The sequence below is a fragment of the Herpailurus yagouaroundi genome, unplaced genomic scaffold (genome assembly GCF_014898765.1).
Source record: "Herpailurus yagouaroundi ecotype Mexico unplaced genomic scaffold, PumYag 160, whole genome shotgun sequence".
Lineage (NCBI taxonomy): Eukaryota > Metazoa > Chordata > Mammalia > Carnivora > Felidae > Herpailurus > Herpailurus yagouaroundi.
In genome coordinates this window covers 22,667,072-22,685,224 of record NW_024412401.1, presented here as the reverse complement: position 1 = coordinate 22,685,224, position 18,153 = coordinate 22,667,072, and the positions used below count along the sequence as shown (strand labels likewise).

The 18,153-nt window shown below is 39.0% G+C and overlaps 1 protein-coding gene across 10 annotated transcripts in view; it reads right to left on the bottom strand.

Annotated features, from left to right (window-relative positions):
- FRMPD1 (FERM and PDZ domain containing 1) overlaps nucleotides 1-18,153 on the bottom strand; it is a 139,924-nt gene that overhangs the window by 48,217 nt on the left and 73,554 nt on the right. For 9 of the 10 annotated variants that reach the window (XM_040481720.1, XM_040481719.1, XM_040481718.1 and 6 more), the window contains one exon: nucleotides 1,848-1,952. In XM_040481720.1, the coding sequence (XP_040337654.1) occupies nucleotides 1,848-1,948 (101 nt within the window). In that variant the 5' untranslated portion in view covers nucleotides 1,949-1,952. Of the gene's footprint in view, nucleotides 1-1,847; nucleotides 1,953-18,153 lie in introns of those variants that run through there. The other variant, XM_040481725.1, reaches the window with a different exon arrangement.

The following is an 18,153-nucleotide window of genomic DNA, read 5'->3' as shown; positions in this document are numbered from 1 at the left end:
AAAAACGTACTAAAATTGGATTGTGGTGGTTGCACCACAGAATGCACAATTCTGTACATATACTAAATGTATACTAAAAATCACTGGGCTATATACTTCTAGTGGGTAAGTTTTATGATATGTAAAAGGTATCTCAGAAAAGACATTGGATAAAAAAAACTTCCTACAGGTCAGTGTCGCCTTTTATTTACATTCTGTGAGAAAAGCAGGATATTAGAGAGTACCAAAGGTCAACTATTTAGGCAACATCAAATTAAAGTTACACAGGTCTCTTCTCTGCAGGAATCTCAGGGCCTTTAATGTGCAAAAATGCACTGTGCAAAATGCAAGAAGTAGGTGGGAGTGGAGTATGGGCTGTGTCACTTCCAAACCTTCAGTGGAGCAGCATAACATAGGACTAGGGTTTGCAGAACTCACTTTAGGAAGCGATGTACCTGGCAGTTTCCCCATTCATCACAAGTACTACTTGACCACTTGCAATCACTCTCTTGGAACTCAATCACTGCTGGGTTGAACAGGCGAGGCCACTACTTTCCCTGCGCTCATAGGGCCTACTGTCCAGAAGGAAAAAGAGAGATGTGCTCAAATAAGTTGAACATATGAGGAGGAGCACCCTGCCGATGCTACCAATCAAATACTATGGGGTCCCATGGGAGTGGTTAAGTCTAAGGAACATTTCATGGAAGACCCAATGGTTCAGCCAGACCTTGAACTGTGGGTGGGTTCTGTATGCATGAAGTTGGGAGGAAGGGATCTGGCACAGGAGCCCCGGTCTAAGGGGTGAAAGGAGAAGAGGGGTTGCTTATAGTAGGGGAACAATGAATAATAGTTCATTTTAGCTGGAGTATGATGTGAATGAAGCAGAGTAGTAAGACAAATAGCTGTAAAGTACTAGGGGTCAATCACGGAGAGCCTTGAATGCCTAACCAAAAATGTTAAAACGTATCCTGTAAGAAATAGGGACCCATCAAAGATTTCTGAACACGGAGTGGGGATGATCGTAAACAAGTCTGTCTCTGGGCCTCAGGTGTTTCACCTGTGACACGGGGCTAATTCTACCAGCCTTATCTCACCACAGTGTGTGAGGATCGGAGCCCTTGGACACAGGGCAGTGTGGTTCTGAGCAAGGGTTATTGCTCAGCAGCACAACAGCTGTTTCCAGTTCCTTTGGAAGAATGTGTGCCTCAGAAACACCTGACACATGATATTTCATCTCTGTGGCAGGGCCAGATGGGAAATCTGAGATGGAAAATGAACGCTTCGAAACAGAACATATTTTAAGTTCTCTTGTAGCAGTCAAATCAGATCTGTATTTGATTTCATTTTATTTTGTTTAGAATGAAATAGGGACTGCAAGGAAGGAACAGCTGCTGGAAACAAAGACGGGGAAAGAGTATAAACAGCAGATCTCCTGACCCTCACATCAAGGACTAAGACAAGGGGTGTGTGTGAGACAGAGAGAGACAGAAACGTGTGAGTGTCTGTTCAAGAGTATATGGGTGAGTATATTCCAGAGAGTATGTGCACATGAGTGTGAGTATGTACGAAGTGTGTTTGTGTGTGTAAGTCCATTTGTGTGCGAGTGTTTGTAAATGTGTGTATGAGTTTGGTGTGAGTGTACATTGTGGGTGCATGGTGAGAGACACCAAGGGAAGAGGTGGAAGGGGACAGACGGAAAGGCACTCCGGCAAAACTGCCGATCTGTTTATGCTTCCCCCCACCATATGGGGTAAGAACAAAGCAAACTGGAGACTGATCCCTGGGTGCTGCCAAGACTGGCGAAAGCTCTGCCCGCGGGGATGCCAGATCCTCACAGACAGAAATCTCTGCTGGCCCAGGAGCCTTACCGGGCCGAGCTGTCCCGGGAACGCCGTAGCCATCTTGCCACCATTTGTTCTATTCTGTGTGCTTTCCGTGTCTGCAATAAGCTGGTCTCCAGCTCTTCCATTTACCTACAAGGAAGAAGAGTTTTCTTAAGAAGCTAACCAAAATATTTGGAAGAGGATCTGACAAATCACTATGACATTTCCTGTATTTGCCCATTTAAGGACATGCTGATTAAATAACTAGGGCTCATTTTTTCTTTGAAATTAACACAAACAGGTCCTCAGTGTCTGTAGAGTGGACAACTTTATAGCAGCCCTCTGCCTAAGGAGTACACAGTCATGGGAAACAGATTAGCTTTCTACATCTTAAACAACTAAAGAGAGGGATTAGGGAATAAAATAGATAAGGTTTCTCAAACTGTGACTGTGACCCATTGTAAGAGACACACCTTACTACGTGACACTGCTTGCTGCCTCCAAGTATGCATGTGTCCCTGAACAGCACAGCTTAGTTTTGCCTGCACTGGGAGCTGCACATACATGGGAGGATTCTAATCACATTGTGGCTATTCTTCTGATTGCTACTTCTTTTGTTCAATATTTTGTATTTTCTTTTTTTTTAAAGTTTACTTATTTATTATAGAGAGTGAGCATGAGTAGGGGAGGAGAAAAGAGAGAGGGAGAGAGAGAATCCCAAGCAGGCTCTGTGCCATCAGCACAGAGCCCGATGCAGGGCTTGAACTCACAAACTGTGAGATACTGACCTGAGCCAAAACCAAGAGCTGGACGCCTAACCAACTGAGCCACCCAGGTGCCCTGAAAAATCTCCCTTCTATCCTTCCTTCATCCACCCAGTTCCCACACTCATTCATAATCACTGCTCTACTCCTTTTTCTTTCCAGAGTTTCTTTATGCCTATATGAGCAAATACAAATAAAGATTTTATATGTCCCATCTTAACACAAAAGATAGTACATCATAAACCTTGTTCTGTACTGTGCTTTCTTCTCCTTAGAATATATATCCTTGGTATCTTTCTACATCAGTACATAGAATGCTTCTTCATTCTTTTTGACAACCCCTGAGTATTATACTGTATGAATGTGCTGTAATTTAAAAAGTAGTCCTCTCTTGATAGACATTTGGATTATTGCCAATCTTTTGCTATTTTATAAATGATACTGCAATGAATTATGTTGCACATATATCATTTCTGCATGTATGCAATTATGTATCTGGATAATTTCCCAAATATTGAATTACTAGGTCAAGAGTTATATGTATTTGTTCTTTGATAGATATTGTCAGGTTACCAAGAAAACATACATATGCTGGAGATTAAAATTTCATGAAACAGTATATATATATTTCTATTTTTCTATCCTAGTTATGTTCACTTTTTAAAATATTGCCTCAATTCACCAAATTAATTTCACAACCCAATAAATAACCACACAAAAGGAAACATGACATTGGGAAATAAGTATGGACAGAGAGAAAATAAAAATGAATTATAAGAGATTATGTTAACACTACACAAATACATTTTAAAACCTTGATGACACAGATGGTTTTCAAGGAAAATATAAATGATATAATATGACCCTGTAAGAAACAGAAAATCTAAAAAGACAATTACCATAGAACATAAAGTTGATAAAGAGATACCCCTACAAAAAAGTCCTTGGCATAGACAGATTCAAAGGTGAGTTCTTACAAATCTTTAAGATGTACCTCACCCTGATAAATTGTTTTATTTTAAATGTAAACTTTTTATTTTGGAATAACTTTAGATATATAAAAAGGTTGCAGAGGTAATATAGGGAGTTCCTATATACCCTTCACTCAGCTTCCTCTAATGTTAACATCTGACAGAGTCATTGTATCTTTGTCAAAATTAACACTGGTCCAATAATATTAACTAAACTCTAGACTTTATTCAGATTTCACCAGTTTTTCCACAAATGTTCCTTTTCTGTTTCAGGATCCAATCCTGGATACCATGTTACTTTTAACCATTCTTAGTTTATTTTCCCCCAAATTTCCCCAAATGCTGTTTTAGCTGTTCTAGACTATAAAAAAGGAAAGCTCCCAAAATCTTTTTGAGCAGTCAGTATAACATTGACATCAATTCTGATAAAACAGGACAAATAAAGTAAAAGTACAATCTCTCTTGTGAATACCAAAGTGACTATCATAAATAAAATGTCAGCAAGAAGAATCTATCGGCAATCAGCAGAGTAACAGCAGTATCTATCCCAGAAGTGCGCTGGCAAGGCACACAAAAATGTAAGCAGGACACCCAACTTGACCACTTTGAAAGCGAGAAATATATGTACTTTTCAGTTAAATGGCAGGCAAATACAAATTAGTGGACAAAAAACAGCTGCAAACAAAAATAAATTCCACTTAGATCAAGGGATATGTCAGTCTAGTTTTATTCTACAATAGGAACATCAGACCTGAATGCTGTCTTTAGTTCTAGGCAGCTTGCTTTTTTTAAATTATAAAAGAGAGGGTAGATTTCTGGTTAAATATGGTGAATTGAAACTATGTCTTAATCTCTTCTCTTCTCTCATAAATTACAGCAAAGGACTATAAAGGCAATTAAATCTATAGAATAAGAGAGAAGATGGTACCTGAGAGATATAGACAATGTTGGGAAGATAGAAACTGTTTGGAGGAGAGGTAACTGAGCAGAGAAAAGGAAACAGAAACCTATGTGCTTTCATGGATTCTGATGAAAAATGAGCTGAGTTTTCCTAAGATGGCTCAAGAATTAGAGGTAGCAGGCATGGGAGAAGGCAGGGATAAAGGATAGGGCTGGAAATATGGAAATGGATTTTTATAAGGAGCAATTTTACTCACAGGTCCCAGCCCATTCCCTTTGCCCACTAAGACAAGCACTCCTTCTTCACCTTACTGGAGACAAGAGTCTTATTCTCTGGAGAAATCAAACCAGAGAGCCTCCAGACTTAGGGAGACCAGGCCCAATAGAGACTGCAGGATTGAAAAAATAAAAGGATTAAAACTCTTCTTACTGAATGACAAGACATTCTGCCTCTTCCTTTGCCCCACTCCCCAAATACTGGCAGCTAGGACTCTACATCCCAAGCAAGAGACTAGAGAATCCTTTTTTTGGAGAATTAAAAAGAACCATAGAAAAGAACTTTAGATGATGATACTTCTGGCAACTTGATGCCTGATCATCATGCACTGAAACCTGTTAATTCAGTGAGCCCCACAAATCATACAAAGTTTCTTACACATGAATGGATATTTGAGAAAAGCCTACATTATGAAAAAATATCAAACAGAAAAACCTAGAAGAAACAGAGACAATGCAGGAAACAGAAGGAAAAAAATCATAGAGCCTTAAAACATTACATCCATGAAACAAGAAGAGGATTTTCTTGGAAAAAGAGAGCAGAGAATGAGAACACTTGAAAATTAAAAATAATATAGGCAGAATTTAAAAGTTCAATTAAAAAGTTGAGAATATCAGTGAAGTCAATGAAATATTATAGAAAAGAGTAACCAAAAGCCAAAGACAGGGAAAACAGAGAAACTTAGAAATGTATAGTATCAATCCAGGAGTCCTATATTTATCTAAGAGGAAATCCAGAAGGAGAGAACAAAGGAAATGGAGATAAGAAAATTATAAAATAATTCAATAAAATTTCCCTGAAAAACCCAAGTTTCCAGATTATCTACTAAGTGCCCAGCATAATAAGTGAAAAAAAAGACCCATATCAAGAAATAACACTGTAAAATTTCAGAAACTAAAAGAAGAGAATATCTTCAAAACTTCCAGAGAAAAAGATAGATGGCACACAAACAATTGAGAATAAAAATGGCATTAGACTTCTCAGTAACAACAATGGAAGCCTGAAGACATTGAAGCCATGTTTTCAAATTTCTGAAGAAAAATTGCTTCAATTTAGAATTCTATACCCAGCCAAACTACCAATCAAATAGTAGACACATTTTCATACGTTCACATCTCAGACAATTTACCTCTCTTATACCCTTTCTCAGGATGAGCATAGAGGATGTGCTCCAGCAAAAGAAGGAAGTAAATAAGGAAATGGGATCCAGGAAATTGGGGATGGAATACAGACAGGAGGCAAAGGGAACATCCAGGATGACTATGAAGGGATGTACTATGGTAGTGCCTATACATGAGACCTATAAAGAGCAACCTTACAGATTGGTGCATGAAGACCAAGGTCTTAGGAAAAAAAGATGAATATAGATTATCTTATGTGTTTCTTCAGAAAAATTCACTGAGAAGCTGTTGGAGGGTATGAAAAGAATTAGCAATAGGTACATGGAAAACTAAGCAAATAAAAAACAGGAAATTCTGAAATACAAGAAAAACAAAAGGTTGTATGGTTAAGGTAACCAAATTTTAGTTCATTACTTGGCTCAGAAATGAACAATATTTACATTGTCATAATAATGTAAACACTGAAAAATGATTCCTCAAAAACAGCTTATATGATTTGGGGAGGCTATGGTGAAGGGGAGCTGATGTAGTGGTATAAGAGCTAAAACCTCATTAACCATAATAATTAAATAATCTCTAAAATTAATAAATTATGCAATAGTAATGCAAGCATATTTCTCAGAAACATGGAGGGAAAAAAAAAGCAGAGGATATAGCTAGAAGAGTTGAAAGAGGTTGCCTCTAAGAAAAGTAACTAGATGCTAAGGAAGAGTGGGGCAGGGACTGTTGATTTCTATTATAAACCCTTAGTACTATTTTCTTTTTTTTAACTATTTAGCTATTGTTAATTATGTTAGCTAAATTTTAAAAACTGAATATATGCATATAGTAAAATACACAGAAATATAATGAAAATAAAACCACCTGTAATCATACATCCCAGAGTTATCAACTGTTAATTTTTCTTTTTTTATGCTTATACATGCTATGTTTTTATTAAAATGAGATATTATAATTTTCCCACTTAATATTTCATGAATATCATTCCATGTTAATATTTAAGCATTTAGATCATCATCATTTTAAATTGCTTTATAGTGTTATTTTCTCTGGCCATATCAAAATTTATTCAGTAAATCTATCATTGGACATTTGTGTTATTTCCAATTTTTCAGTATTACAAAAGCTTTACAATGAACATCCCTATTTATGGTAAATGGCTACTTCCCAGATAGTACCTTGGGATAAATTCCTCAAAGTGAAATTAATGAATTTAAGTGTATGTCATTTTTAAGAATTTGGAAGTGTATTGTCAAATTGCTTCCAAGAAGGTACCAGTTTTCACTCCCTGATAGATTTCATGAATGCTGAATATTCCCATTTAAAAAAATGTTTTTTTAATGTTGATTTATTTTTGAGAGAGTGGGGGGAGGAGGGGCAGAGAGAGAGGTAAATATAGAATCCAAAGCAGGTTCCAGGTTCTGAGATGTCAGCACAGAGCCTGATGTGGGGCTTGAACCCACGAACTGTGAGATTATGACCTGAGCCGAAGTCAGACGCTTAACCCACAGAGCCACCCAGGTACCCCTGAATATTCTAATATTTGCTAATAGGATGGAAAGTAGCATCTAAAAATTGGTGGAAATATATATTTCTTGAAAATATAGAAAAAAAGTAAATGTACACATAATTCCATCACATATAAAAATTATATGAAGTATTTGGTGGGTATTTGCACCAACTTTGCCCTAAATTTATACCAATCTCTATTACATATATTAAAATGTATAGTCCACAAAAATAGAATCACTCTACAGTCAGCCTGCATTTTTGTAACCAGTGACTATATCATGGACATCTTTCCATATCAGAGCTCATAATAGTTTTTATTTAAAGTTATATGATTACTAGTATATCTGAACATTTTTCATGAGCTATGGCCACTTATATTTCCTTTTTGTTACTTTCTTATTTTTCCTTTTTTTCCCCTACTGGAACGCTTGCTTCCTTGCTGTTGTAAAAGCTCTTTTATAATAAGGATTTTTGAATGTCCCTTTCCCAAGAATACAAAATCACATCATATTTCTGTGAGACTTACCATGGAAGGTCAAGAATGCAGGTTCCAATGTCTGACACACAGAGAGACTAATCAGAAAGAACAGAAGAATAAACATCCAGCAAGGCCCACAGAATATTGTTTTCAAATATCAATTGCCTCAGTCAGGCCCTTAACAGGAGTGAGTCAGCTGACAACTTTAGGATATGGGTATTAACTCCATTTGTCTTTTTTCCTGATTACCACACTTTCAGCATCTTTCTATAAAGGTCTAGGATGGTAAGAAGACTTAAAACCAAGTCATGTGAAGACTCATTGAAAAAAAAACCAGAGAATATTTATTTGACAAAGATTTGGAGGAGGCCTGTCTGATCATGGTTCACAAACCACCAAAAGGCCACCATATAGAAATAACTGCATGGATGCAGGAGGGACATTGCAGTGGAATACAGGGACAAGATGACCTCTGGCTCCTCCCACTCATGCACCTTGAGGTCTGAACCGATCCAGAAACCAGGCAAGATGATATGTGTTATGCTCTGTCTTGAAATTCAAAGACCCAATCACCTAGAGCAGCTGGAGATCCTAAAGAAACCACAGCACTAGAAGATAAAAAAAAAATCTCTGATCTCTCTGTTGTTTCAGTCTCCAAATGACTGCAGAAATGTCAGGATCTCAGACATATCCAAAAGGACACATCCAAAAGCTTTTCTATTCCTTTTGAAGGTCATCAAATTGCAATGGCTACTTATAGAATTGTTATGAAACTGCTGCCAAATAGAATTTAGCTAATTGATTCAAATAAACACATATGGCTATAATGATAAGAATTCACTTGCATTATATATCTGGACTGTGGATAAGGTACATGCTTTCATCCAGGGATTGCTGAAGACCAAAGAAATGGCAATGTCAACCAAGCCATTAAAAGTGCTCCCTGATTCAGCAAGGTCTAAGCAGGAGAGTTTAAAGTCAAGAAAATGACCTACTAATGGTTTTAATATTAGCCTCTGGATTGCTGGGCTAATGGAAGAAAGTAAGAGCCCAGATAATCTCCAAACATTTGAATCTTTTCTGCAATCCCACTGCCAAGAAGTCATCCGGCCTCTAATTGTTCTGTCATTCACTGTTGGACCCATCTTTTTGCTAGAAAGTTTCTTTACTTAAAGCTGAATGCCACCTCACGAGAGCTTCAGTCCTCAGTAGCAGTATGGCCACCCCTCCCCAACCCTCCCCATCATCTAGCATAAATAAGCCCCTTTTTCTATACATAAACCTTTCCTGAATTGAACATAGCAATTTTGTTGCAATATTCAAGTCTCCTCTGCCCCAGAATAAACGTCCCCAGTTCCTTCCACAGTTCTTTATATGACAGGATCCTTTTAGATCACCCTCCTCTGGGCACACAACCAATTTGACAAAATCCTATAAAGGGGCATGAATCCCCAGACTGAGTACACTTCTGGTTGTCTGGAACAAAGTAACATGAAAAGGTAAACTCTCTCAAAATATTTTGCAAATGGAAAAGAAGACTAAATACACCAGGTAGACAAGCTATCTTAAAAGCACCGAACAATTAAGGATATAAATCCTTCAAAAGGGACAGGAGAGGTTATAGTAAAGACCTTCAAGCAACTAGTACCAGCTATTGAGAAATGAAAATTACCAAAAATCAGCAAAGGATAGAAGAGAAACTGAAGAGCCCAAAATCACTTACACTAAATCGAAATTTTAAAATAAAACTGGATAGCAATTCAAGTGAAGCTATCAGACGTTGAATCAGATTGAGGATATTCAACTCACAATAGAGACTGGCAGAGAAAAGAGAATAGGAATGCACAAAATTGAAATCAAAGAGTCAAAGGTAAATTTCTTGAGCTGAAAAATACGTCTCAAATATCAAAAGCACAAAAAGCAACATGCCTTGAGGAAGGCTCCTTACGCAGCAAGTGAAGATCTTAAACTTCAAAGATTAAAGAAGCATCTTTCAAACCTGTTTTAAAAGAGGAAAAGAAGATCATCACTTGCAAGAGAAAGGATTAGGCTCATATGTTTTGCAGCATATTATTTAGGTATAGACTCAAGTTTGTTCTTTTTCTCTCTGGGGAATACAAAAGCTTTACAAGTGATATTTGAAACTCTGTTCTTGAAAGACATCCCGAGGAGTCCTTCTGTGATTTTTTTTTTTAACCTGCTAGTGAAGGTCTTTTGTCAGCTTCGTGTTTTGTTTTTGCTTTCACTATTTCCTCTCTCCTCTTATTACGCTGTCAGCAACTTGAGCATGGAGACCATGTCTTATCTCTATTTATTTCTCCCAGGATCTGTCACATAGGCTCAACAAATGTTTGTTGAATGAGAGAATGAACAAAACTAAAATAAAAGCAGAAATAAACTGGAAAATTAGAATAAAATTTCACTTAATAGAGACAACGTTGGTGTGGGTTAAAAAGTGACAAAGACTGACAAAACCAGCAAAACAAGGGTACAAATTATAACAAAATGAGAAATGATCAAAGACAGATAAACATTACAGAAAAAATACTAGACAGTGCTATACATGTTATGCACAAGGAATTTAGATAAGTAAATATGGGTGGCTTTGGAGGATATATTAGGAATGTATCTTTCTAGAGTCTTCCTGGTAAGTCCTTCAATTTTCCTGAGGGGTAGATTCCTGGATAACAAGGTCAGTCTCACAGAATGATACCTTCCAAGATTTCCACATCAAACCTTTAGTATATAAGTGCATTCTTATCTATCAAGGGATTTTCCTAAACCAGTTCCTTGGGCATAGTGGAAGACATGCTTTCCATATACGGTCTTAACAGGAAAAGACTCTAAGACCCGCGTGGGAAAATAAAAATCTGATGTTCAGCAGTGAAACACCCTGGGAACTCAAGAGACCAAGGGGTTGATGTTGGTTTTTCCTGGATGGATGAAGATACTATTTTTTTTTTTTAATCCAATTCAGGGGCGCCTGGGTGTCTCAGTCAGTTAAGCAACCAACTCTTGGTTTTCGGCTCAGGTCATGATCTCACGGTTTGTGAGTTTGAGCCCCGCGTTGGGCTCTGCACTGGCAACACAGAGCCTGCTTGGGATCCTCTCTCTCTCTCTCTCTCTCTCTCTCTCTCTGCCCCTCCCCAACTTATGCTGTCTCTGTCTCTCTCAAAATAAATAAGTAAATTCTTTTTTAAAACTCCAGTTCAGGAAACACCCGTTTACTGAAAAAACACCCAGTGCAGGTGACCGTATATGAGAGATGAATGAAACGTAGCCTCCACTTCAGGGAAGGGTCAGCCCCTTTCTTCTCTCTGACTGGTGGTGGGAGGTACCTGGCAGAGTGGTCAGCGTATCTGGCTCATTTATTCTATGGTTTCCACAAGGCTGATCAACTCCAGGAAACAGAAAATTTAATATCTTCACCCCTAAAAGCAAAGAACCTGAACTAAAAATATGAAATAAAAATTCCAAGTAAATCTATACCGGCAGAAGAAATTTAGAAGGTATTTAAAAAAAAAAAAATCTGAAAAAAGTACCCTACATAGAATTTGATGTGTTTTCATGTTTATAAAGAATTATTTCAAACTCTCCCCAAAATTAATAGAAAATATTCATCAACAGAAGAAATGATAACAGTCTATCAAGTTCTTCTAATAATGCAAAGATAGCCCTGAATTTAAAATCTGACAAAGCTTCACTAAAAAGGGACGTAGGTCAATCTTACTCATGAAATACTCAAAAAACTCCTAAATAAGATAATAGGCAGAAAACGTTGATAACGTTAAGCTGGGAGAAGGGCATGTAAAGTTCATTTTACTGTTCTCTCTACTTGGGGATAAATAATTCTTAATATACTTGCTTTTTTAATTAAAACAAAATTACCTCCAGCAAAATCCACATTATAAGGATAATATATCATAATCAAGCTGGTTATCCTAAGAAAGAACATCTCAATATAAGGAAAATTATTAATATATGTTACCTCATAAAAAAATAATAAAGTCAATGATCATAAGATGCTGGAAACTAATCTTGTTTGATTTTTACAACCAGGCAATTCAATATTATTTTAGAAAGAAAAATAGAAGCATTCCACTTAAAAGAGAAAATAAAATTATGACGTTCATTACAACATTGGAGTTGCTAGTCAGTGCAATGCAACATGAAAGAGAAGTGACAGATAAATACAGCAAAGGCACTTAAACCATCAGTGCCTATAGTTGGCATGATTGCACATGGGACTCAATTTGAAAATACCGGAGATAAATAACCTGAGCAAACTGTTCAGTTGTGAAGATGTAGGAGAATTTATGAACAATCATAAATGTTGGAATGGACTGTATGTGTAAAAGGAATCTGGACTTGTTCTGAATGGCTCTAACCAACAATTCATCAAAGTTCAAGAAGACAGATTTCAGCTCAATGTAAAGAACTTTTCTATTTTTTAAAGGAAATTTTAAAAACATACACAAAAGTAGACACAACAGTGTCATGAATCTCCATGAACCCATGGAATCAGCTTTAACTTTTATCTATTTTCCCCATCTTGAAAAGAATTTTTCATAATCAGAGCTATCAAAATGGTACTGGGCTGCCTTAAAGGAGAAAAAGCTTTTCATCACCAAGGTGTGCAAGAACTACAAAAGATATTAGCAGATCAGGGATCCTACAGGGAACAGTCAAAACTGGATAGGAACTAACTCCACATGTGCCTTCCAAGAGCCTATGATTTAGGAGGTGAGATGAATCCAGGTTGTGAGTTTGTCTGGGCCAGGTTATAAACAATCTAACCCCTGAAACCAATATTACACTATATGTTAACTAACTAGAATTTAAATATAAACTTGAAACATAAAAAAAAGATAATTATATACTCTCAAAAAATTTAAAGCAGGGTTTTTTCTCTTAGTCATCTTAGTACATCCAACTCGCAACATAAATATTTAATAAATTCAATAAATGTTTGTTAAATGACAGATGAATGGAACACAAAATGGGATGGTGGCACTTCCACACGACAGTAATAAACAGAAAAATAAATAAAATATAAACCTTCTTACAACAACTATTCTCCAATATACCAAAGTCCCAAGGATATAAGCCAACTGTTGAGGCGATAAAATTAAAAAGCATAAGAAACCAAAATGCCTGGCAAATACCCAGCCACTGGAATAATGAGAGAAATAAATGACCAAACTAGCATTTACTCTTAAACCTACATAAAGTGCTAAAACTTCTCGATCTTCCTCTTTTGACTCCTGTGACATGGGCTCCATTTCCTTCAGCCTCTCAGAATACATACACCTACTCAGTCTTCTCAGCAAACTCCTCTTCCGTCCATCATCTAATCCTTGGTTTGGGTTTTCAGCTCCCTTGTCATCCAAATAAATGATACCTATTATTTCTCGGCCATTGGTTCCCAAACTTCACCACATAGTAAAATCACACAGGGAGGTTTTAACAACCCCAGGTCACACCCTAGAAAATTAAATCAAAATGTTTGAGGGTGCAAGCCAGACAGTGGTAGGTTTTTTTTTTTTAATTTTTATTTTTTAATGTTTATTTATTTTTGAGAGAGACAGAATGTGAGTGGGTTGGGACAGAGAGAGAGGGGGACACAGAATCTGAAACAGGCTCCAGGCTGTGAGCTGTCAGCACAGAGCCCGATGCGGGGCTTGAACTCACAAGCTGTGAGATCATGACCTGAGCTGAAGTTGGACACTCAACTGACTGAGCCACCCAGGCGCCCCAAGACAGTGGTAGCCCCAAGACAGCCACCCAGGCGCCCCAAGACAACCCCTATCCCAGTGATTCCAGTATACAGTAAAGTTTGAGACTTATTGCTCTAAACACTCCCCATAAGCGATATCATTTACTCCCATGGTTTCGAGCTGCTCTGAGAGCCATCTGCCTCTCTAGGATCTCTACCAAGATGTCCCATAAGCAGTGGAGCCAGTTAAACCTAAAACAGAATTCACCATCTTTCTTTGCTCCACTCTTCAAATCCCCTCCTCCAAATGGAATATCTTGTTGAGGAGACTACCATTAAATTTTCTAACTGCCCACACCAAAAATTTGGGAATCATTCTTGACTTACCCTGTTTCATGCCCCACATTGATCCAGTCCCCAAGTTTTATTGACTTTGCTTCCAGTTATCTTTCCTTTCTTTCTTCCTTCCTTTCTTTCTTTCTTTTTTCTTTTTTTTTTTTTTAGAGAGATATTGAGACTGAGCACACAAGCAAGGGAGAGGGATAAAGAGAGAACCTGAAGCAGACTCCATGCTCAGCACGGAGCCCAAAGCGGGGCCCCATCCCACGACCCTGGGATCGTAACCTAGGCTGAAATCAAGAGACAGATGCTTAACTGACTGAGCCACCCAGGTGCCCCTGCTTCTGGTTGTCTTAATCTCTCACTTCCTCTCCTTTCTTGGATTGGGACTTATAATAACCTCCTGGCCAGTCCCTACTTCTAGTTTCACCCTCCATCAATCTGCCCTCTATATGGCTACCAAAGTGATACAACATGTCATTCTAATCACATGACTCATTTTCAAACTATATTAATATATTAATTATAGTTAATTAATATATTAACTATAATTAATATATTTCAAACATATTAACTATACAAACTGCTATGAACCAGGCACTGGGCTAAGCAATTTGTATGCATTATCTTATTTAACGCTTATTACAGTCTTCATTACAGAAAGGAAACTGAGGCATGAAGCAATTAATCTGGCCACGAGCACATGGTAAGGAAGTGACGTAACTGGAATTCCAAATCAGATTATTTTGCTTGTTTCTGGAACTGGATTCAATGATTCCAGCCTCCTTCGTCCCTCCTGGCCTCAGGATGCATCAAGTCTTCTGTGATCTGGCCCCTGCCCACCTGTCTGTCTCATCTCCCTCACACCATAACCTCCAGCAGAACTGAATTACCCCTTGTTCTACAGACAGACTCTAATTTCTCACACCCTCATCATGCCCGCAGATGCTGTCTCTTCTGCTTTGTCCACACCCCCTGCCCATCACTCACCAAAGTCCTACTCACACATCAATGAATGGCCGTGGTGGTACCCTGGACTAGCACAGAACGCTTCCCTCTCAGCTTGTTTTCTCATCTGTAAAACCAATTACAACGATCCTTGCCCAGCTGTGTTCCAGGGTTGGTTTAAGGCTTACATCCTATTACTTATGACAATTCTTTGAGAACTATAAAGTCCTATGCAAATGTTACCAAATGTTACCTCTTTTTCTGAGGTAGTGTGAGCTCAGCTCTATCACCAAATTTGTCGGAGGCAAAAGTTGGAAGTATAAGAAGTTTATCTCTGCCATAAGAAGGAGTGAAGGACTGACACATGTTACAACATGGATGAACCCTGAAAACCCTGAAAAGTGAAATAAGCCAGACACAAAAGGCCACATATTATATGATTTCGTTTACATGAAATGTCCAGAATAGGTAAATCCATACATGAAGAAAACTTATTAGTGATTGCCAGAGGCTGTGGGGAAGGGAAAAGGAGAATGGACTACTAATGGGTAAAGGGTGTTTTGGGGGACGATGAGAATGTTCTAGAATTAGACCTTGGAATGGTGTAATGGCCTCTGCCATCTCACCTTGCACCAGGTGCAAAGGAGACATAGGAGGTGGCCCATGAGAAAGTACCCTAGGTCATCCTCACCCCAGAGTAGCAGTCCCCAAATGACAGTTGACCTCAAACTGCCCTCATGGCCCTTGCTATGTCAGCAAATATCCAGATTACCACACCTGCCACATACACCATCTGTGTAAAAAGGATTCTGGGGTATGGTACCCCCTCTGTAGCTTCATCCTAAGTGATAATATTCATTAAATCATAGGTCTGATCGTGCCAGACATGGCTTTTTTCATGGCATACATTAAAATAAATACACCACTACTTAAACAAAAATGTTCATTCACATATCACCAAAACCCATCCTGGGTGCCATGTGGCACAAAGACAAGTCTTTGGGAAACACGGGGTCAGGGCACTGTCATGCTACTCTGATTTCACATGTGCCGAACAGGATTAGACATCTCTTAGGGAGGACACAGCTTCTTCTCTGGCTCAATACAGATGGCCTCTGCATGGCCCTCTGGGAGCTGCAGAGTGGCAAGAGGAACAGCCTGCACCAATAGGGACCAGGCTGTGCCTTCCTCTTGCCAGTGATATGAGGGCACAGACACCCAGGCCCCACTCCACGCAGAAGACTGCAAACTGGTCACACAAGTTATCTACTTTATCAGATGGACAGTGAGCCCTGAAAAGGATGTGGCAAAGGTCAGACACTCACAATAACACTATCTTCAAGGCCTCACCCCATCACAGCTATGTTTAGAGGAGCCCTGTAAGCAGCCTCAGAGGCAGATGGCAAATGTCACAGTTGAGTCAGTTGCGGCTTCTGAGCCCCTTGTTTCCACCTTGGACAGGAACACAGCACTGGATAGGGGCACAGAAGCCCTGCAATCAGATTCCTGCTCTGCTACCAGCAGGACACGTGACCCAAGTCATGTCCCTTCCCTCTCTGAGTCCCAATTTCCTACCTGTAAAGTTATGGGGTTAAGCATGGATGCATCTTGAAAACACTGTGCTAAAGTGAAAGTGGCCAGTCACCAAAGACTACACATTATATGATTCTGGTCATCAGGAAGTCAAGAATAGGCAAATCTACAGTGGGAGACAGTCGTTAATGTTTGCTTAGGCTGGAAGGATTGGAGGATAGAGTTGCATAACAAAATAGACAACACTGACTACCCTCATGAAGTTTTTACTTCCAGGTGAGGCTTTCCACAGACAAGAAATGATATAAACATAACAAAGGAAATTGACAAAGAATGTTATAAAGGGTAAGTGCCAGGGAGAAAAAAAAGAATCAGATGACCAGAGCATGGGGTTGCAAGTCTGGAGTCAGGCTGACGTTCATTCACTTGGAGATTCCATCATGGGCTCTCCCACTCCTATTTCCAGAGGGCCAAAGAGTTCCCCTCTTTCTCTCCAATTCTCTAAGTCAAACCACTAGTCAAGCACCCTGCTATGACACACCTGGACAAACATCACCATGGCTCCTGCTTCCCTTTCTACCTCTGAGACCACGCTCACATTCACACATTCATTCAAGGAATGCTTACTAATCAACAACATCATGCCAGGTACAAGGGCTGAGGGGGACATGGAGACCAACAAGCACGATGCTCACTGGCATGGAGTCTGCAATTCACCAAGGGAATCAGCGATATGAACCCCTACTTGTAATTCAGAGCAGAATGGTAGAAGCCATCTGCTGGAGACAAGGGTTTTGCACCATCCTCTACAGTCTCCAAAGCACTTCATGGGCATGGGTGATCTCATTTGGTGGTCACATCTTGATCCTCCTTCTTGCATGCTTTGACAATGCTGCTGGGCTCAAGGCTCGCGGCTCTTCCCCACTGACCTCTCACATCAAGAGCACAGGCCCTGACGTGTCCTGGAATCCAATTCCAACTCTTACCACCATGTGCTAACCACACATCTGTGGACAAGTACTATAGCCTCCCTGAGCCTGTACTGTCATCTGTGAAGTGGGCTGACTTCCCCTACCTTCCAGTATATTAGATAATATACATGAAGTACTACCAGAACCCATGGCACACAGAAACTCCTCAATAATAACAGCTACACTACTGTTGTTAATTTCAGGTTATCCTCTCTTTTTTTTTTTTTTAAGTTTATTTATTTTGAGAGGGGAGAGGGCATAGAGAGAATCCCAAGCAAGCTCCGCAGTCTCAGATGTGGGGCTTGAACTCACAAACCGTGAGATCATGACCTGAGCCAAAATCAAGAGTTGGATGCATAACCGACTGAGCCACCTGGACGACCCACAAGTTATTCTCTTGTCTATAATGTTACTTAACTGTTTCATCTGTGTCTTTTATATCTTCCTAACATAAATCCTAGACTGCATTTCTCCCCAGTTGCCCGTACTCCTAACTACTGGGTAATGAATTATTAAATAAATGAATCAATCAAGTGGAACTTGGAATATCAGAGAGAGAAAAGGCACAAATAACTCTCCAGCTTCTGGTTTGGAGATGGTAGTCCTCTTCACCAAAGGGGGAAGCATGGGGAAAAGGGCAGGTTTGGGAGGAAAGATGGATTTGGTTGGCAGATGCTGCATGTGAGGTATTGAGAAACATTCACAGATATGTCTAGTAGATGGTTGCAGCTGAAAATAAAAATTGGACAGTCCTCAGGTTGAGACCATGAGAATAAATAAATATCCTGAAAGGAGCTGCCTATCAAAATCACTGAGGTCCT